Source organism: Schistocerca americana, chromosome 2, assembly GCF_021461395.2.
Source record: "Schistocerca americana isolate TAMUIC-IGC-003095 chromosome 2, iqSchAmer2.1, whole genome shotgun sequence".
Lineage (NCBI taxonomy): Eukaryota > Metazoa > Arthropoda > Insecta > Orthoptera > Acrididae > Schistocerca > Schistocerca americana.
Window position 1 is genome coordinate 135,244,901 of NC_060120.1, and position 21,705 is coordinate 135,266,605.

The 21,705-nt window shown below is 43.4% G+C and overlaps 1 protein-coding gene across 1 annotated transcript in view; it reads left to right on the forward strand.

The window, feature by feature from the left end:
* LOC124593825 (monocarboxylate transporter 12-like) overlaps window positions 1-21,705 on the forward strand; it is a 602,114-nt gene that overhangs the window by 550,601 nt on the left and 29,808 nt on the right. Inside the window, exon 5 of the mRNA XM_047132174.1 lies at window positions 12,096-12,381. Within this exon, the coding sequence (XP_046988130.1) occupies window positions 12,096-12,381 (286 nt within the window). The remainder of the gene's footprint in view (window positions 1-12,095; window positions 12,382-21,705) is intronic.

The following is a 21,705-nucleotide window of genomic DNA, read 5'->3' on the forward strand; positions in this document are numbered from 1 at the left end:
TGGTTGCATAGCTTCAGGGGAAAATTCTCACAAGGCCCTCGTACTTGGCGGGAGACACTATTTTCTATAACATCTTTACGCGCTCACTAAGAGCTCAGGAATGAAAAGAGCGACATAATTCTACCTAGAGTCATACTAGAGACACTGCCCAACACATCTTTGCAAAGCTTTATCGGATTTTCATAGTCGTTTCCATTTCGCGACCGATCGTAACTTACTTTCTGGACAGCCCTCGTAGATGTCACAGGATAAAATATTAGCTTAAGTTACATGTACTTCATGCCAGAGACCAAGGCCAACAGCTCTTTCCGAAACTCCATTTGCGTAAAAGTTGAAAAATATGCGAACTAAGCAAACGTAGAGTGTAATCAAGTCAGAGTAGTCCCATACTCAGGAAACGAGCGTAGGTACCAGATACAGAAATGCTGCAACGTCATTCTAGGCGAAGTAGTCCTAGTGGAGGTCCTATGCCACTGCCTTCCTCCAGCCTGGTACAGAGTGTCAAGTGTGCATGTGTGTCGTTTGGATTACTGTGATGACTGCTTGCTCAACGTAGTGTGGCGTTTGCTTTGTTGTGGATAACGTGAAGGGAGACTGTGGAACCCAATGCCGGCACTTGGACTACTCGTCGTGAATAGAACCAAGGAGGTTAGCAAGTTTAACTTCCCTACCCGACAGACTAATCACCATCAGCGATGTCACATGTTCTCGCTTGATGAGATGCTGTGGAGACATTTGGAATTTAATCCAGGACATTCTAATAACGTAACTGATAAATCGGTACGCCTAAGGAAGTCCTAAGCTCCTTGGATGATATCTCGGGAACGAATGGCAACTGATTGTTTATTTCGGACTGACACCTATTGGTTCCTGTTACGCAGATAAGACTTGAGCATTGTTTAGCATTTCTGTGACGCCATAAAATGTTAACTTAATTGAAAGAATATTGTGATTAGTGCAGTAAAACACTTTTGACCAACCACAGGAACGAAATAATGTCTAATAATTCTGTTCTATAAAAGTCATCTCAAACCAATTTTAGTGACCAGATCAGGAAAACACAAACTGCATTTCAGAACATTGAGAAATTTACGCTTCTAGTCAACCAAAGAAATGTCTTTCAGGTGCTGACGTAGGACTGTCCGCTTTTCATAGCATATGCGGATGTTGATGGAAGTGACCCGTGACTTGTTTTCCCTTTCATTCTTATCACATGCTTTATCTTCATCCAGAAGAATGGCTGCTCAAAGGATGCACCGCGCTACAGACGCAGGCTAATAAGGACTTTATTATGCTGTGGGTAACATTTATCTGTGTTTCCATGGAAACTGTCACAGCAGTGAGCTACGTGAACATCATTGCAGACCGCCTGCAACCTCTCAAGTTTGATATCTTCCCCGACAGCGACGTTTCCAGCAGGATAACTGTCCGTATTACGAGGCCAGAAACGAGCTATAGAGGAGCGTTACAGCGAACTCTTGTTCCGTGGGACGTTTTTTCTGTAGGCACCAAACTCGCCAGGTCTGAATGTGACGGAGTAAAATTATGAAGCAATCGGGCGCCATCTGCACGCCCACAAACCAACGGCCTATAATTTACGTCAATTTCATTACCTGTGCAAAGACTTTTATCGCCACGTACGTACACATTTGGAAGACATGCTTAATTTTCCTGGTTTTTCGTACCTCTAGGTTTCCGGATTCCTGCGACCAGAAGTGTTGAAGTCATTTGTCCTTGATAACGATTACATTTATAAACAATTGCTTTATAGAGGAAAAGAATATTGTTTCTAAACTTTTAGTGTATAATTATCTGCCGGCCGGGGTGGCCGAGCGGCTCTAGGCGCTACAGTCTGGAACCGCGCAACCGCTACGGTCACAGGTTCGAATCCTGCCTAGGGCATGGATGTGTGTGATGTCCTTAGGTTAGTTAGTTTTAAGTAGTTCTATGTTCAAGGGGACTGATGACCTCAGAAGTTAAGTCCCATTGTGCTAAGAGCCATTTGAGCCATTTTTATAATTATCTCTTCTACACGACGAAATTCTTCGGAAAGAATAATGTGCAACGTTATGTGTACTTATTAATTGGAAAGCAATGGGAACAGGTAAGAAATAAGAGAGAGACCTCTGTAATGAATGAACGAGAGGTATCACTGAACAACCACGAGTTAGAATACCAGCAGTGACACAGACACCAATGGAAGACACAGCTCAGCTGGAGAAATATGTTTCATTCCTTCATTTGATTTATTCCGGTAATTGTGTCACCCCATTGCTCGTACTTAGTAGGAATAGTGCTACAAAAGAGATAGCCAATAATTTGCAACGTTAAAATTATTTGTAATTTTTCGTCTACATTGCCATGACCGTCTTTTAAAAAGTTCAAGCAGTGGCGTAGTAATAGTACGGTGTGTAGAGGAAACATTTTTTACACCTGGAAACTTCCCACACTTATAGTGACATTATTTAGATAAAGGTTACTAGCCTGAATTTGATCTATTCACAGATCCTACACAAGCGGTGTGACGCCTGTGAATGACTGCAGTCAGATAAACTTTAAGATTTAGTTACTGTATCAGAAAATATTGATCATTAATAATCCCTACTTGACATCCCGACTGATTTCTAGAAACATTCTGGTTAGAGCGGGAAAAACGTACGTGGATGATTACTGGGATGTTGCGACACCCATACAAAATTAGTAGCATATTAGTTTTCTTAGAAACAATGTGGCTTATTTCCACCTCAACTAATTTACCTGGTCGGTCTGATGAAGTAGCACGTTTGCAAGGTGTCTAATAGCCCTACTATGTATAATTGGCTGTCAAAACTTCCCCGTTTGAGGGCGGTGCTGCAGCTTATACGCAATTCAGCGCGACTCTGCCGCGGGTAAACAAGCAGCCATAAGACGAAACCTCTGGGGAAACTGCGACAAGGGGTGCTACTGGTTCATGACAACGCACGTCTCCATATCGCAAATGTCGTAACGCTGGAGCTACGCCAACTCAAGTAGCAGACACCAGAGGATCCGCCCTATAATCATGATCTCTCCCCATGCGATTATCACGCCTTGGGTCCCATAGAAAACGCCTTGAACGGTCGGCGATTCCTTTAGGACGATGATGTGCAGCAGGCAGATGCGAATTTCTTCGCGCAGTAGGTCACGAATGACTGGCTCTATGCTTACGGAGATTTTGCCTGATTGGCATACCGATGCTTTACTGTACGGGCTTCGAGCGGAAATTTTTTTATTGCCCATTATGATTAGGCTGTCACCGATCATTCACCACAGCCCTCCCGTTCCAAAATTAGAATTTAAGTGCTCGTTTTTCCCGCGTGCCGTTCGAGAATGGAACGGTAGAGAGACAGCATGAAGATGGTTCATTGAACTCTCTACCAGGCACTTTATTGTGAATAGCAGAGTATCACTAAGATGCAGATGTAGATGTAAAAATGTTAATAACAATACACATCTTCACCTTAAATCTCTCCACATAAAATGAACTACGACAGAACCGGACGACCGTAATTTTGCCTAAGGAAACTACTGGAAATCATTTCTCCCATTCCTCATTTTTCTCCGTTTTCTCAACTGATTGAACTGCCCTCAAGGATCCATTATCGAGTCCCTTACGTCACGAGCTAAAACAACTCCTGATAGCTGTTGAACATTAAACGTCATGTACTGTCTGTGCAGCATATGCAGATTGATAGACTTCCACGTTAATGTAAAATTTTCCCTTGTTTTTGTCCCCCTTCAGGTGGTATCAACCACGGATGCGCAAACCGTTGATACTATTTAATTTAATTAAAGGAAGACTTACGCTGACCTATTTGTGAAGCCTCTGACATCTTACGGCAGCATAAAATCTCTGAGTTCTCTGCGAGCCCTAAGTCACTTCCAAAACTACTTCTGTATTCAGCTAAGGAAAATCTATTCCTTCGCTGAATGTTAACCTCCATGCTTGATAATAATTACTGAAGCTGCATGAAGACGTATGTTCCAATTGTACATGGTACGGAAACTCCGGCAGGAATTTCAGTTCCATTGCAATTAAGTCGGCGCTGCTGCGATCTCTCACACTGGACTTAATTTACGGAAAATCGGTGTCATAATTCTCTGCCACGAAGACTCATCTCTGCAGCTGAATGAAACAGCCTGATATATTACATACAAATTGACTGAAAGTAATAAATAACAACATTTTTCATGCAAATTTAAAATACAACTTCGAACTGCACATAATGTACATCAGTGTTTACTTAACTACTAATGATGTGAAATATGTACCAGTCACTGTGTGACCACAGTGTTTGGCCTGGATATTAGCCTAGTTGTCTTGCTTGTTTCAGCCGCGGAGTGCCTTCCTGTCATGTTTACCAGACGTTCTCTTCTTACGGGGCGGTTTGTCGTGAAAACTCCAGTGACTTTGAAGAGTTTTCGAACATTTTTTGTGGTTGACGTTGAATATCCTATGATATCATCTCTTAAGCCTCATATGTTAACTATTTCATTGACCATTTACTGCCGGCTGTTGTGGCCGAGTGATTCTAGGTGCTTCAGTCCAAAACCACGCTGCTGCTACGGTCGCAGGTTCGAATCCTGTCTCGGGCATGGATGTGTGTGATGTCCCTAGGTTCGTTAGGCTTAAGTAGTTTCTATGTCTAGGGGACTGATGACCTCAGATGTTAAGTTCCATAGTGCTTAGAGCCATTTGAACCATTTTGACCATTTGGCCACTTGCGATGCGTGCATAAGTTTCAAGTGGTACGTATATGTATAAATCTAGCAGTCTTTCGTTATTATTGAGAGAAAATTATGACCCAAAATACAGTATTACCATGTTAAATTGTTCCTTTTTTAAGCATTTATAGAGAAATACTTTTTTCAAGAAGTTGCATTATTAGGAGAAACAATAGAGAAATTGGTTCAAATGGCTCTGAGCACTGTGGGGCTTAACATCTGTGGTCATCAGTCCCCTAGAACTTAGAACTACTTAAACCTAACTAACCTAAGGACATCACACACATCCATGCCCGAGGCAGGATTCGAACCTGCGACCGTAGCAGTCGCGCGGTTCCGGACTGAGCGCCTAGATCCGCTAGACCACCGCGGCCGGCTATAGACAAATTAATACATTAGTAAAACGCCAGAGTGTGATATCTTTCGAAATAAAATTTCAAAAATAAATGTGCAATACATTATATACACGTGTATTTAGTGTCACTTGATTTGGCTTATTCTGCATATACAACACACCTCTTATCTGCGCGGTCTTCCTCTTTGATGTTCCTAGGATTAACGAGATAAGGTGGCGGTAGTTCAGGCGTAAGGGATTATCAGCACCAGCCGATTTCCTTCCATGGCGACCCTCTGTTTACGATCGGTGGTGAATCTCTAGGGTTTCCTTGACGAGAGCCCACTGAAAAGCAGACATTGAAATATTTCTTCCTCTTAGAGTTTTATATAACGCACACGCCTTCAGCAAAGACAGATCCAAAATGAAAAAGTACTTTTCATGCCATTTGATAGTTTTTCGTACACATTTTACTGAACATAGTATCATGTTGCTGCTGTCGATGGCCCACATATTTTCAGTGTAACTTACGATGGAAGCAGATTTACTTTTTGCTTCATTTGTACTTCTGTCAAATCATTCACTCCCTATAATTTCGCTTTGGTCAAGAGTTGAAAGCATCCTCACTTCCTGCTTGTCCTGCCACTTGAGAGGAAGAAATTTATCTCTTGGTATAAAATGGATCTCACCTATTGTAAGTCTTTTTTTTTTTTTTTTTTTTTTTTTTTTTTTTTTTTTTTTTTGTAATAAAGCAGGCTTGCCTTTACGATTTTCCTTACACTTCCACAAGCATTAGTCGCTTTGTAGTACAAATAAGAAAATAACACCGAGCTAGTGTACCAGTCGTCAACGTACACTGCCTGACCTTTACCAAGGTAGCATTCTTGAAAGGTAAGAATAATAATTACAGGCGTTCTAACATTGACACTAAAATCAGTTTCTCTTTCTTTACGCCCGTTGCTGCAGCCTCATAAATAAGTCCAGAACACATCCAGTTTCACAATCACACAACTCAAAATCAGTTTACGTCAAATTTACAGCGTTTGGATGGACTGTACTGTTTGAAGAAAACATGACCTTTCTAGAGAACTAATCTTACGTCAATGCACATATTTTAAAAGAAGAGAAGTCATCTGGAAATACTTTTCTTAGCTGCTCCACAATTTTCCAGATTTTGTTATCTCCAGGATCTTCACTGTTATCAACGAACTGTAATATCCTTAGTAACAGAACATACCTACTTTTGGTCATGACCCGCACAAACACTGGAGTAGACAGTGATTGATTGTTGGCCGAATAAGTGTTATTTCATATTTCTCGCATGAGTCATCAGAAAATTTACGGCAATGAAACAGTAAACCCGATCAGTGCTCGTGTTAAACAGTCAAATAAAGCAGTTGAATCGTCTTAATTGATAATTTCGCAATCGGAGTGACTGTTATGGGCTGGCCGGGGTGGCCGAGCGGTTCTAGGCGCTATAGTCTGGAACCTCACGACCGGTACAGTCGCAGGTTCGAATCCTGCCTCGGGCATGGATGTGTGTGATGTTCTTAGATTAGTTAGGTTTAAGTAGTTCTAAGTTCTAGGGGACTGATGACCTCAGAAGTTAAGTCCGATAGTGCTCAGAGCCATTTGAACCATTTGACTGTTATGGAAATTATAGAGTTTGCGGTCCAAATGAGAGTCTTCATCTAAAATCATCTGTTTTGTGTATTGTAGCAGATTTGTCAGGCATATGCTCTAGTTCTTCTTCGGAATCGGAGGAGGATGCTATAGCAAGATCAAAATCTGGATATGCATTTACTGGTTAAGAGTTTTCTGGTTCACTAATGTTTTGAATATTTCTAATGACCAATTCACTTACAGGCTTATCGGCATCACTATCTGTCCAATCATAATGTGCTGGATTCGGTATGAAGAAGTCCTCGTAAATTTGACTTAGAAGACACAGCAGCTGAACTTCTGTAACCGGACGCCATCTTCGTGTCATTTTATTCGATAACACGGAAAGCACAGCACACAAACTAGGTAATGTTACGATAGAAATGACCATTAAGTAGAATTTAGCTATCAACAAGCCGTGTGCCGGACCGAGACCCGAACTCGAGACCTTTGTCTTTCGCGGGGAAGTGCTCTACCAACTGAACTACCCAAGCACGACCCACGCCCCGTCCTCACAGCTTTACTTCTGCCAGTACATCGTCTCCTACCTTCCAAACTTTACAGAAGCTCTCTTGCGAACATTGCAGAAGTAGCACTCCTGAAAGAAAGAAGTTTCATATCAGCACACACTCCACTGCAGAGTGAAAATATCATTCTGAAAAAATCCCCCAGGCTGTGGCTAAGCCATGTCTCCGCAACAATCTTCCTTTCAGGAGTGCTAATTCTGCAAGGTTCGCAGGAGAGCTTCTGTAAAGTTTGGAAGGTAGAAGACGAGGTAATGGTAGAAATAAAGCTGTGAGAAATAAAGCTGTGAGGACGGGGCGTGAGTCGTGCTTGTGTAGATCAGTTGGTAGAGCACTTGCCCACGAAATGCGAAGGTACCGAGTTCGAATCTCGGTCCGCCACACAGTTTTAATCTTCCAGGAAGTTTCTTATCAGCGCACACTCCGTTGGAGAGTGAAAATATCATTCTGGACTCAATAAACCGTTCGGTAATTCCTGCTATTCCAACAATGACCACATAATTCTGCAAAAATCGCCTCCGGTTATCATATATATATATATATATATGTTAACCGGAGGCGATTTTTGCAGAATTACGTGGTATATATATATATATATATATATATATATATATATATATATATATATATATATATATATATATATAGTGGTGAAAGGGTTAAAACAGTGCCTTAATCCTTCTGCCAGATATGTCATATCGATAGTCCTGTAGATTCCTTGGTGAAACGTTGTAAGTCTCTTAGAAACCTTGTTTGCTACATTTGCAATGTACTTGGGATCTTTACGGTTTGTTTCCTATACTATCCCAGCCCTTCTATCGATGTCAAGATATTCCCAAATAACCTTCCCTCGTAGACAAATTTCTGAAAAAGTTACTTTTTGTTCAAAATGGAACTTTCTGAGGGCTATAGGGCTTCTGAGAGTGTTAGAGCGTACTACCGTCTGATGTTCTGCTTAGACCAGTGATACTGTATATTTCGTTCTTCTACATGTTGTTGTTATTGCCACATATTTTGGAGTTTCATATTCCAGTCTTGCTCTAAATAGCTTAACGCAATTCCAGCTGTAGTCGATTTGGGACACACACTTCGCCAGCGAAGTATTTCGATTCATTAGGTTCAGCTGCAGTCCTGCTACGGCAGACTGTAGACTAAGACGAAATGTTGAGTTAACGTTGGTAAAGAGATCAGGCTGCCAATAAATGCGTTCCTTTTTTAAATGACGGAGTAGGTTCTCGAAGAGTTGAAGTTTATTCACAGTATATGAAATATATTCGCAGCTGCGAATATGGACAACCATAAGCTGTATAATGGAACGACGACAGTGAAAATTTGTGCCGGGTCGGGACTCTTGAACCCAGATTTCCCGCTTATCTCGAACCTTCGCCTTACTATTTGGCTATCCGAATACGATTCACGTCCAGACGCAAACTTCTGTGTGTCGTCAACCAGATGTATACAACCTGTATTCGTACATCCATAATGTATATTACCTTACAGGGGTGAAATTTAACTTTCTTGCCCATTGTCGATATTGCTGTGCAAGTGTTTTTCCGAGGCCGGCCGCCGCTGTGACCGAGTGGTTCTAGGTGCCTCAATCCGGAGCAGCGCTGCTGCTACGGTCGCAGGTTCGAATCCGGCCTCGGGCATGGATGTGTGTGATGTCCTTAGGTTAGTTAGGTTTAAGTAGTTGCAAGTCTAGTGGACTGATGACATCAGATGTTAAGTCCCATAGTGCTTAGAGCCATTTGAACCATTTTGTTATTCCGAATTATGATGCATAGTTCCTTCGGAAATGAGTGGCCACACAGTACTCTTCTTCCAATATTTCATGTGGCAACCCTTCTTGATTAAACTACGAAGTGTGACCCAGATATATGGTCGCTCATTAAAAATAAACAGTATCTTCCTTCACTTTGGATACCACATGTGACACTGCACTTCACTACTTACGCTAGCGGTATTCGTCCACGCTCGATCAGTGTTCACTAACAGCTCTCCTTCTTACCTATGCACGCACGTTCCTCAACGATGTTAGTGCCATACTGTTAATCAGTGCTCGATCAAGCACTGTTCCCAATAATGTATTTTGACTGTCCATAGTGCGAGGTCCCTGACTGTACCAGCGTTGCTGCTACATTATTTTACAATACTGTTTTCTAATATATTTTCAGAATTACACGTTATCGTACATCAGTTAATGATCATTACCAAGGAAGTAATAAGATATGTTTATATTCAGAAAAATACTGGGTATGTGTATTGTGTATTAAACCGGGGACCTAGAAACAACAAAGAGGCTTTGTCCCGCTGTAGCCTTCAATGGTTCACAACCCCATAACAGGCCACATCAGTCCACCCACCCCACCACCCCCTCACACCGAACCTAGGGTTATTGTGCGGTTCACCTCCCAGTGGACCCCCCCTGGGAACGTCTCACACCAGATGAATGTAACCTCAATGTTTGCGTGGTAGAGTAATTACGGTGTACGCGTACCTGGAGATAGTGTTGGCGCAGCAATCGCCGACCTAGTAGAACCGAGGTGGAATGAGGGGAACGCCGGCCGAAGTGGCCGTGCGGTTCTAGGCGCTGCAGTCTGGAACCGCGAGACCGCTACGGTCGCAGGTTCGAATCCTGCCTCGGGCATGGATGTGTGTGATGTCCTTAGGTTAGTTAGGTTTAACTAGTTCTAAGTTCTAGGGGACTAATGACCTCAGAAGTTGCGTCCCATAGTGCTCAGAGCCATTTGAACCTATAAGGGGAACCAACCCGCATTCGCCGAGGTAGATAGAAAACTGCGTTAAAAGCCATACACAGGCTGGACGGCACACCGGGCCTCGACACTAAACCGCCAAGCGGATTCGTGCCGGGGACCGGCACGCCTTGGCGCCCAGGAAGCAGTGTGTTAGACCGAACGGGTAGCCAGGTGGTAAAAAATGCTGGGTGATTGTAATTAAAGTACAGCAAAACTTCATAGATATTATGATGCGTTAATGCAACTTACATTGGGAAAAATTAGTTCCAATTTTGACAACCAGGTTCATATCTGGCAGCGCCAATGCAAGGAAAACGTATAGAAATAATTCCGTATGTAATGGGTTAAGAATAGGATGTAGGCAGAAAATGTCAAACAAGTGACAAAGGCATCCGCCAATTACGCCGTTTCTTTAATATGAACACCGTAGACGTCGACGAGATGGCGTACAGCGCCAGATTTGCACCAGGTGGCCAAAATTGGAACTAATTTTCTTCTAGCGTAGGTCGGTTCCTCGTTAACACATTAGCATATCTACCATGTTTCGCAGCCATACGAGAGTTACAGCCCACACTGAATTTCTGTGAGCAGCTGCACTTTCATTATAAGCACCTCATAACACAGGGCAGAACAAATAAAAGTGGCTCAGGGAACCTAGTTCCAAGATAAAAAGATTCGTAGCAGGGGAAAGGAAATACAGCACTAACCTGATATAACAGACGTTGAAGGTAACCACCATTCATGTCTCCCCTTTTGGGCCCTGGTCAGCATGTTGCTGAAGGCGGATCGAAGCTGGACTGCTTGCTGCAGTCTCATCCGCATTGTCCTGCAGGGTTCTTTGACACCATTAAACTTCTCAGTAAACAACTGACCACACCATTTCCACGTCTTTGTTGTCACTACACTTTTCATAATGAACACCTGCTGCACATTGAGTACCATCGTCGCCTTTGCACTGCTCCATTCATGCTGAGACAGACCGCATTATGCTCTGAATTGGTGTGGCTCAGGTGTCGGACGTACCCGTGCTGTGTGCGTTATGGGGTCTCGTTATATAGCCTATATACAGGGTGACCAAAACGTCAGTATAAATTTGAAAACTGAATAAATTACGGAATAATGTAGATAGAGAGGTACAAATGGACACACATGCTTGGAATGACATAGGGTTTTATTACAACCAAAAAAATACAAACGTTCAAAAAAGTCCGACAGATGGCGCTTCATCTGATCAGAATAGTAAAAATTAGCATAACAAAGTAAGACAAAGCAAAGACGATGTTCTTTACAGGAAATGCTCAATATGCCCACCATCTTTCCTCAAGAATAGCTATAGTCGAAGAATAATGTTGCAAACAGCACTGTAAGGTATGTCCGGAGTTATGGTGAGGCACTGGTGTCGGATGTTGTCTTTAAGCATCCCTAGAGATGTCGGTCGATCACGATACATTCGCGACTTCAGGTAACCCCAAAGCCAATAATCGCACGGACTGAGGTCTGGGGACATGGGAGGCCAAGCATGACGAAAGAGGCGGCTGAGCACACGATCATCACCAAACGATGCGTGCAAGAGATCTTCGGTTCTAATAAAACCCCATGTCATTCCAAGCATGTATGTCAATTTTTACCTCTCTGTCTACATTATTCCGTGGTTTATTAAGTTTTCAAATTTATGCTCACTTTTTGATCACACGGTACGTTCGCGTCCAATCGTATCCACTCGTCCAGGCCACTTTTATTTGTTCCGCCCTGTGCACTCTCTTTCCGTCTTCAGGCCACAAGTGGCCAACCGGGACCATCCGACCGCCGTGTCATCCTCGGAGGAGAATGAGGATGGGAGGGGCATGGGGTCAGCACACCGCTCTCCCGGTCGTAAGATGGTATTCTTGACAAGTGCCGACCACGCCCGACAGCGCTTAACTTCGGTGATCTCCGCCCTGTGCAAGGATTGCAAAATAAATAAAGTTATATTTTTAGGCACCATGTTGCAGTGTTATAACTAGAACATTGAGTTTTGCCAGTAATCAGTGGGCACCCTCTGGCGGGACAGCTGAGTGAGCGGTGGTCTTCCGGCAGGCAGTGGGGCTGGCGCCTGGGACTGCAGGCCGTCACGGTGCTGCTGTGCGCCGCCTTCTTCCTGGGCATGCTGTACCGCTCGGCGTCCATGTACCACCCGCAGCGGCGCGCCATCCAGCACCTGAAGAACCAGCGCAAGAAGGTCAAGCTGAAGAAGACGCCACAACACCGCCAGCCCAAGCAGCCCTTCTTCGACCTGACGCCGCTGCGCATCCGCGCCGTGCAGCTGCTCATGCTGGCCGCCGCCGTCGCTGCCTTCGGAGTCTACTCACCACTATTCTACCTGGTGAGTCCTAAGGAGGAGGAGGATGATGTGATGATGATGTTTGGATTTTGGGGCGCTCAGCTGCGCGTTTATCAGCGCCCGTACAAATTCCTAACCTTTTCCCAGTTCAATCTTGCCATTTGCATGAATGATGATGAAATGAAGAGGACAACACAAACACCCAGTCATCTCGAGGCAGGTGGAAATCCCTGACCCCGCCGGGAATCGAACCCGGGATCCCGTGCTCGGGAACGAGAACGCGGCCGCGAGACCACGAGCTGCGGACGAGGAGGAAGAGATTAGTGTTTAACGTTCGGTCGCCAACGAGGTCATTAGAGATGAAGCTTGGATTAGGGAAGGATGTGGAAGGCAATCGGCCGTGTCCTTTTTAAAGGAACCGTTCAGGCATCAGGCTGAAGTGGTTTAGGAAAATCACGGAAAGCCTAAATCACGAAGATCGGGCGCGTGTTTGAACCGTCGTCCTCCCGAATGCGACTCCAATCTGCTAACGACAGCGCTACCTCGCTCGGCTGGTAAGTCGTCTGTCAACACGCCGCTGTACGTCGTGTAGTAACTATGTTTCGACTGTCACATCGAACAAACCAAGCAAGTTATTTAAGTTTTTGTTCTGTCTGCAGTTCTCTGCCTGCAGTCTGTGTACGCACTGAAATCCACAGGGCACTATTCCGTAGCACGCCATACTGTAACGTGGTACAGAAGTGTACGGCAGTTTTGACTACTGCATATAGCATAAGGAACGAAGTTGCATAACCACAGTGGCCTACTGTAGACCATTAATATAACCGTACGCTACGGTAGTTTTCCCAGTAGCTTTGTTAATGAAACTTCCTGCCGGATTAAAACTGTGTGCCGGACCGAGACTCGAACTCGGGACCTTTGCCTTTCGCGGGCAAGTGCTCTACCAACAGAGCTACCCAAGCACGACTCACGCCCCGTCCTCACAGCTCCTGCGAACAGGAGAGCTTCTGTAAAGTTTGGAAGGTAGGAGATGAGGTACTGGCTGAAGTGAAGCTGTGAGGACGGGACGTGAGTCGTGCTTGGGTAGCTCTGTTGGTAGAGCACTTGCCCGCGAAAGGCAAAGGTCCCGAGTTAGAGTCTCGCTCCGGCACACACTTCCAATCCGCCAGGAAGTTTCATATCAGCGCACACTCCGCTGCAGAGTGAAAATCTCATTCTGGAAACGTCCCCCAGGCTGTGGCTAAGCCATGTCTCCGGAATATCCTTTGTTTCAGGAGTGCTAGTTCTGCAAGGTTCGCAGGAGAGCTTCTGTAAAGTTTGGAAGGTAGGAGACGAGGTACTGGCAGAAGTAAGGCTGTGAGTACCGGGCCTGAGTCGTGCTTCGGTAGCTCAGTTGGTAGAGCACTTGGCCGTGAAAGGCAAAAGTCCCGAGTTCGAGTCTCGGTCCGGCACACAGTTTTAATCTGCCAGGAAGTTTCATATCAGCGCACACTCCGCTGCAGAGTGAAAATCTCATTCTGGAGCTTTGTTAATGTCGTACGCACGCTACCTTTACCTTAAGTCTATTGCGTACCTATCTGACGTTACCTCATAACGATTGCTCTCTTACGCATGTGCCTGTCGGTGTGGACGAGCGACTCTAGACGCTTCAGTCTGGAACCGCGCGACCGCTACGGTCGCAGGTTCGAATCCTGCCTCGGGCATGGATGTGTGTGATGTCCTTAGGTTAGTTAGGTTTAAGTAGTTCTAAGGTCTAGGTGACTGTTGACCTCAGCTGTTAAGTCCCATAGTGCTCAGAGCCATTTGAACCATTCAGAACCTTTACGCATGCCATCACTCTCTCAGTACATTGCCCTAAAAACAGGAGGCAGTGAATTGTCTACAAACTGAGGATATATAAAGCGCCGGACAACTTACGGAACTTTTTTTGTTCCACACAATAATCATCGTGCCTGTTATTTAAAAACAAACGAAATTAACTGCAAAACTGAAATGTTCATCAGTTAATTCACGTTTTATTCTGAAACTGTTGTTTTGTAACGGAAAACAGAGGGATGTTCTAGTGTAAATAAAGGAAACAATACAGATTTATCATACAACGCAAGAAAACACAATTTACGTAACAACAAGTTTAAATAAAAAGAACGCAAAACAAAATTACATGAAACATCGCTTCAATACTTCTTCCAACGTATACAAAATATGTTTCTGTTATTCAGAAACAACTTTCGTACTTATCAATAATAACAGGAAACTCTCACCCTTGTTCATCGTAAAAATTTCCTATTGAAAACAAAATAATAACAATAATTACATAACCATTATATATATATATATTGTCGCAGAAGAAGCTGGGTAGCACAGTCACCGTGGTGTAGTGGTTATGATACTAGACTGTTGCATGGAGGGTCGTCAGTTCAATACCGTAAAATTTTAATTTCTATATTCGGTTCGTGTACATTCTAGAAGTATCAACAAATGTCAAGAATGATTGTACTGGAATGCTCTATAACTATATATATATCGCATGTGTTCTTGCCGGAGGCAGTTTGCTCCGCGGTCTTGTACGTGCAAGTGCTGAATAAACCTTCGTTAAGTGAAGTTAGTGTACGTCATTCATCTAATTACACCTTCTCCTATGTGAAAATATAAATTTTATTACTTATAAAATGCAATTTATATTCTGTAAATATGTAAAATACATAATGGACAAACGCTTAGTAATATCCGGTTATAATTAATTGTTAAACGTACAAGCAAATCAAAAACGAGAAGTCGTTGGTTCCCAGTTTCTCTCTTCCGCAATCATTTATGGTTTTTCTGCTAGCAATGCCACCAGCACTACTGATAATCCCACTATATGAACATCATTTATGCAGTATACCAAAACTACCGAACCGTAATTTTGATAGAACCCAATTCTAGTGAGGAATGATCTTGGTTTGCGTAAGGCGGATGTCATACGTATTTCTTGCAGTTGTAGCATGTCATACAATGGTCAGGGTACGTAGGCCATGGAGAACTTGTGTATCCAGCATAACAGTCACACAACAGACGAGCAAACCTACCGTTGCAGAATATTGTCCTGTTACCGGTTGCCCGATGGAATATAACGACTCAGAAACTCTGTCGTCCACCTCCAGATACTGGAATAGTATTGTTGACGAAGCATTTGAAATTAAATTTGGAAAGACTTTATGAATAGAGGCAAAAGTTTCGGCTGAAATTCCCCTTGGAATCCTGTTCCTTCCTTCGCCAAACAATGGAGGGATAGAGAGTTCACGTCGCTTGCCCAGCCGTTGGTAATTATATTCACTATCGATAGTTAGAAGATAGATTAATGAAAGGCAAACCTATGTTTCTGGCATTTGTAGACTTAGAGAAATCTTTTGACAATGTTGACTGGCATACTCTCTTTCAAATACAGAAAGTATCAGGGGTCAAATACAGGCAGCGAAAGGCTATTTACAATTGGTACAGAAACCAGATGGCAGTTATAAGAGCCGAGGGGCATTAAAGGGAACCAGTGGTAGGGAAGGGGGTGAGCCAGGGTTGTAGCCTATCCCCGACGTTATTCAATCTGCATATTGAACAATCAGTAAAGGAAACAAAACTTCGGAGTAGGAATTAAAATCCATGGAGAAGAAATAAAAATTTGAGGTCTGCCGATGACATTGTAATTCTGTCAGAGACAGCAAAGGACCTGGAGGAGCAGTTGAATCGAATAGACAGTGTCTTGAAAGGAGTACATAAGATGAAAATCAACAAAAGCAAAACAAGGATAATGGAATGTAGTCGAATTAAATCGGGTGATGCTGAGGAATGAGATAAGGAAATGAGACACTTACAGTAGTAAATTAGTTTTGCTATTTGGGGAGCAAAATAACTGATGATGGTCGAAGTAGAGAGGATATAAAATGTAGTGGTTCAAATGGCTCTGAACACTATGGGACTTAACATCTGAGGTCCTCAGTCCCCTAGAATTTAGAACTACTTAAACATAACTAACCTAAGGACATCACACACAACAATGCCCGAGGCAGGATTCCGACCTGCGACCGTAGCGGTCGCGCGGTTCCAGATTAAAGCCCCTAGAACCGCTCGGCCACACCAGCTGGTTATAAAATGTACACTGGCAATGGCAAGAAAAGCGTTTCTGAAGAAGAGACATTTGTCAACATCGAGTATAGATCTAAGTGTCAGGAAGTTTTTCTGAAAGTATTTATATCGAGTGTAGCCATGCATGGAAGTGAATCATGGATGATAAATAGTTTAGGCAAGAAGACAAAGAAGCTTTCTAAATGTGATGCTACAGAAGAATGCTGAAGATTATATGGGTAGATCACATAACTAATGAGGAGGTACTGAATAGAATTTGGGAGAAGAGATATTTGTGGTACAACTTGACCAGAAGAAGGAAGCGGTTGGTAGGTCATGTTCTGCGTTATCAAGGGATCACCAATTTAGTATTGGAGGGCAGCGTGGAGGGTAAAAATCGTAGAGGGAGACCAAGAGATGAATCCACTAAGCAGATCCAGAATGATGTCGGTTGTAAATGATACTTGGAGATGAAGAAGCTTGATCAGGTTAGAGTAGCATGGAGAACTGCATCAAACCAGTCTCTGAACTGAAGACCACAACAACAACTTTGATACCTTCTGGCGTTGGTTCTCCTTTTTTTATGTGCTGGTGTTAGTTGTCTAGGTGTGTGTGTGTGTGTGTGTGTGTGTGTGTGTGTGTGTGTGTGTGTGTGTGTGTGTTATCTTTCTGTAGCTTATGCCCAATTATGGTTCTTGGTGCGCGTATCCCCTCATTCCGAGGATTTAAATTTCTGTATACAGCGATTATGCGGCAGTGGAAATAAAGTTAATAAATACCCTACCTCTGGTATGCAATGTAGATTCACCGTTGAGCCAAAACATCATGACAACCTGTTTGACAGCAGCGCATTTGGCTCAAATGGTTCAGATGGCTCTAAGCACTATGGGACTTAACATCCGAGGTCATCAGTCCCCTAGACTTTGAACTACTTAAACCTAACTAACCTAAGGACATCACACACATCCATATCCGAGGCATGACTCGAACCTGCGACCGTAGCAGGCGCGCCGTTCTGGAGTGAACCACCTAGTACCGCTCGGCCACAGCTGCCGGCGCAGCGCGTTTGTCCACCTTCGGAACGCAATACGTGTCATGAATTTGACAAATCAATCGTGGCAGCTGATCTATCCATAGGCCACTCTTTTACGCCAAATTATGGTCTGGTGTTTTGTGGACATGTCAGTCAATAGTGTCATAGTAGTGGTCCATCGATTTCAGATCAGTGAATTTGGTGACTACAGCTTCAGGTAAGGCGTGCTACGGAACTTAAGTTCATTGTCATGTTCGCGAAACGAGTGTGGCACGATTCTGCCCTTGCGCTGTTGATAGTTACCATTTTGGAAGATGCAGTCGCGCTTGGGGAAGACATCAAGTGGCGCGGGATGCAGGCTGTCTGCAAAGAAGTCACGTAATCCGCAGCTGTCAAGATGCTTTCGTCACTATCACAGGAGCATGACGGTCCTGTAGAATGTCCTATATAATAATACTGTTCCCCAAAGGCCTTCGTCCGTGATGCGGTGCATGTTTCCGGAAGCTGTTTCCCTAGTTGACAACGTTTCCGGACATGACCACCGAACTGGTGTGACAAGAAATGTATTTAATACGGCATTGTGATGCGTTTCCATTGACCATCGGACCGCTCTCTACGATTCTGTGTTTAGTGCAATCGTGACTGACGATGTCGTTGGGTCAACGTTGGAATACGTTAAGAGCCATCTGCTGCAGACTCTCATCGTCAACAATGTGCTCTGAACTGTTTGTTCCGATACACTTGAACCTGTAACAGTAGGAAGGAAACCCCTAAAATTAGGAAGGTGAAACTAAATCTCAGACAATTCCTTAAGCCTTTCCGTCTTTTAAATTAGATCTGTGCTCTACAGTGTAGATGGAGATAACAAATTAACATGGTACCAATACGTTTTCCGGAGGTGGCGCCCCACGGTTCTTATGTACACTACTGGCCATTAAAATTGCTACACCAAGAAGAAATGCAGATCATAAACGGGTATTCATTGGACAAATACATTATACTAGAACTGACATGTGATTACATTTTCACGCAGTTTGGGTGCATAGATCCTGAGAAATCAGTACCCAGAACAACCACCTCTGGCCGTAATAAATGCCTTGATACGCCTAGGCATTGAATCAATCAGAGCTTGGATGGCGTGTACAGGTACAGCTGCCCATGCAGCTTCAACACGATACCACAGTTCATCAAGAGTAGTGACTGGGGTATTGTGACGAGCCAGTTGCCCGGCTACCATTGACCAGACGTTTTCAGTTAGTGAGAGCTCTATAGAATGTGCTGGCCAGAGCAGCAGTCGAACATTTTCTGTATCCGGAAAGGCTCGTACAGGACCTGGAACATGTGGTCGTGCATTATCCTGCTGAAATGTAGGGTTTCGCAGGGATCGAATGAAGGGTAGAGCCACGGGTCGTAACACATCTGAAATGTAGCGTCCACTGTTCAAAGTGCCGTCAATGCGAACAAGAGGTGACCGAGACGTGTAACCAATGGCACACTATACCATAACGCCGGGTGATACGCCAGTATGGCGATAATGAATACACGCTTCCAATGTGCGTTCACCGCAATGTCGCCAAACACGGATGCGACCATCACGATGCTGTAAACAGAACCTGGATTCATCCGAAAAAATGACGTTTTGCCATTCGTGCCCCCAGGTTCGTCGTTGAGTACACCATCGCAGGCGCTCCTGTCTGTGATGCAGCGTCATGGGTAACCACAGCCGTGGTCTCTGAGCTGATAGTCCATGCTGCTGCAAACGTCGTCGATGGTTCGCGCAGATGGTTCCTGTCTTGCAAACGTCCCCATCTGTTGACTCAGGGATCGAGACGTGGCTGCACGATCCGTTACTGCCATGCGGATAAGATGCCTATCATCTCGACTGCTAGTGATACGAGACCATTGGGATCCAGCACGGCGTTCCGTATTACCCTCCTGAACCCACAAATTCCATATTCTGCTAACAGTCATTGGATCTCGACCAACGCGAGCAGCAATGTGGCTAAACGATAAACCGCAATCGCGATAAGCTACAATCCGACCTTTATCAAAGTCGGAAACCTGATGGTAAGCATTTCTCCTCCTTACACGAGGCATCACAATAACGTTTCACCAGGCAACGCCGGTCAACTGCTGTTTGTGTATGAGAAATCGGTTGGAAACTTTCCTCATGTCAGCACATTGTAGGTGTCGCCACTGGGGCCAACCTTGTCTGAATGCTCTGAAAAGCTAATCATTCGCATATCACAGCATTTTCTTCCTGTCGGTTAAATTTCGCGTCTGTAGCACGTAATCTTCGTGGTGCTGCAATTTTAATGGCCAGTAGTGTATTTCAAAAATCTTGTACTGCCTACTTGAGCTGGTGGTAAAATTCTTTACATATAAAACCAGTTTCTGTCGTCTGACCATCATCAGTTTCATAAAAGTATTTACAGTGTCACGTTAGGTAATACAGAAAACTGTCAGATGATAGAACCATGAAGTACACACTGTTATCATATCGCAATATAAATTACATCGTCAATCTATATAAACTGTGCTAAGTAGTGTATGTATGAATGAGTACACGATCTCAATTTTGCCTAAATTAATCCTGTAAATATTTTTATGAACCTGATGATGGTCAGCCGACTGAAACTGGTTGTATAAATAAAGATTTTTACCAGCAGCTCAAGTCGATGATACGATATTTTTCGAATTCTAAGATAGTATCCTCGATCCAGAAGTAAGTGTAAGTACATCCAACCAACATTATTGCAAAGGGTGACGATACCTGAATCCGAACAAAGTGCTATTAGTAATTGTCAAGAGGAATTCAGAGTTACAGAGCATACCTTGCGCTGTTGGGAGGAAGTATTTCGCACAGTAATATCTCACAGCCTAGAGGCTGTTTCCAGTTTGTAACAAAATTCACTTAGGACCCGAAGCCACAAGCCAACTCGATGTTCGTTTTGATAACTATACATTGTAATAGTTCTGTTTCACTCAGTCATCAGGTAATATGAAAGTCGACTTCTTATTCTGAGATCATGAGGAGATCCTAATCGAGAAACTAATTTTCAAAAGGTACCAAATCTATAAAATATAATTTACAAGGAGAGACGAAAAACGTTTTACAGCTACAGTAGCATCAGATAATGATTTGTAGCTCTGTTATTATATTCGGGCAGATGTAGAGACACATTACGCCCAGTGTCTCTATTAAATGTTTATTTTTCTAATTCTTATTGCATAAATAAACATCAACTTGATCCCTTTTATCAAACAATCGTGTTAAGTTTGGTAGCTGTTGTTATGGAGATTCCGTTGGTGATTCACGATGCTCATCTGATATATCAGACTCCATAATTTAATTACAAAATCACAATGGGCATAAAAGAGCGCCAGACGCGTCCTTACTACAAGCAATGTTATGTGCACAGACGTCTGCCATTTCGGGTGTGACGTCATTACAAAGATGACCAACGATTGGCTGCCGGGATTTGGTACTTCTTGGAAACAAAATAAGACTGTATTTGGTACTCGTCACCATGAACAGCAAATCTTAAGGGGAAATATATAAAGAATATGGTATGTTTTGGTATTCACAACAGTTCTTATTATGTAGGTAATGATTCTAAGTGGTGCTGCCACCTTTAATCTCAATTTTTTTAATTTTTCGTGTTTGGTACCGCTTGGAAATGAGCTTCTTAATCAGGACGTACTAGTTCACATTGTCTTTGCTGTTCCCGTAGTCGCAGTCTATAACGCCAATTTCCTGTAATCCTATAATCCTACAGCTTATGCAACAACCATAACTGGCTGATTCATGGTCTGTCTTGATCATGGGGGTTGTATTGTTAAAGAGCTGTTTCGAAGGAACATGGAACGTTTGTGAAAACTGAAGAAAATTTAGATCCCAAAGGCAATCGTAAAAATTAAACCTAGAACTTTGGCTGTGTACATGGATGCATAGTCAGATCGTTTTTGTACTGTTAAGAAGTTGGTTGTCCTATGCATAAGTAAAAATTTACACCAGGTTTCTGTGTCATTTTATATAGTTCTGTGAAATCGGATTAATCTACGAGAAACACTCTGAAGTTTAAACTACGTAAGAAACTGGTACACCTTCCTAATATCGTGTAGCGTCCCCGCGAGCTCGCAGAAGTGCCGCAACACGACGTGGCATGGACTCGACTAATGTCTGAAGTAGTGTTAGACCGAAATGAAACCATGAATCCTGCGGGACTGTCCAT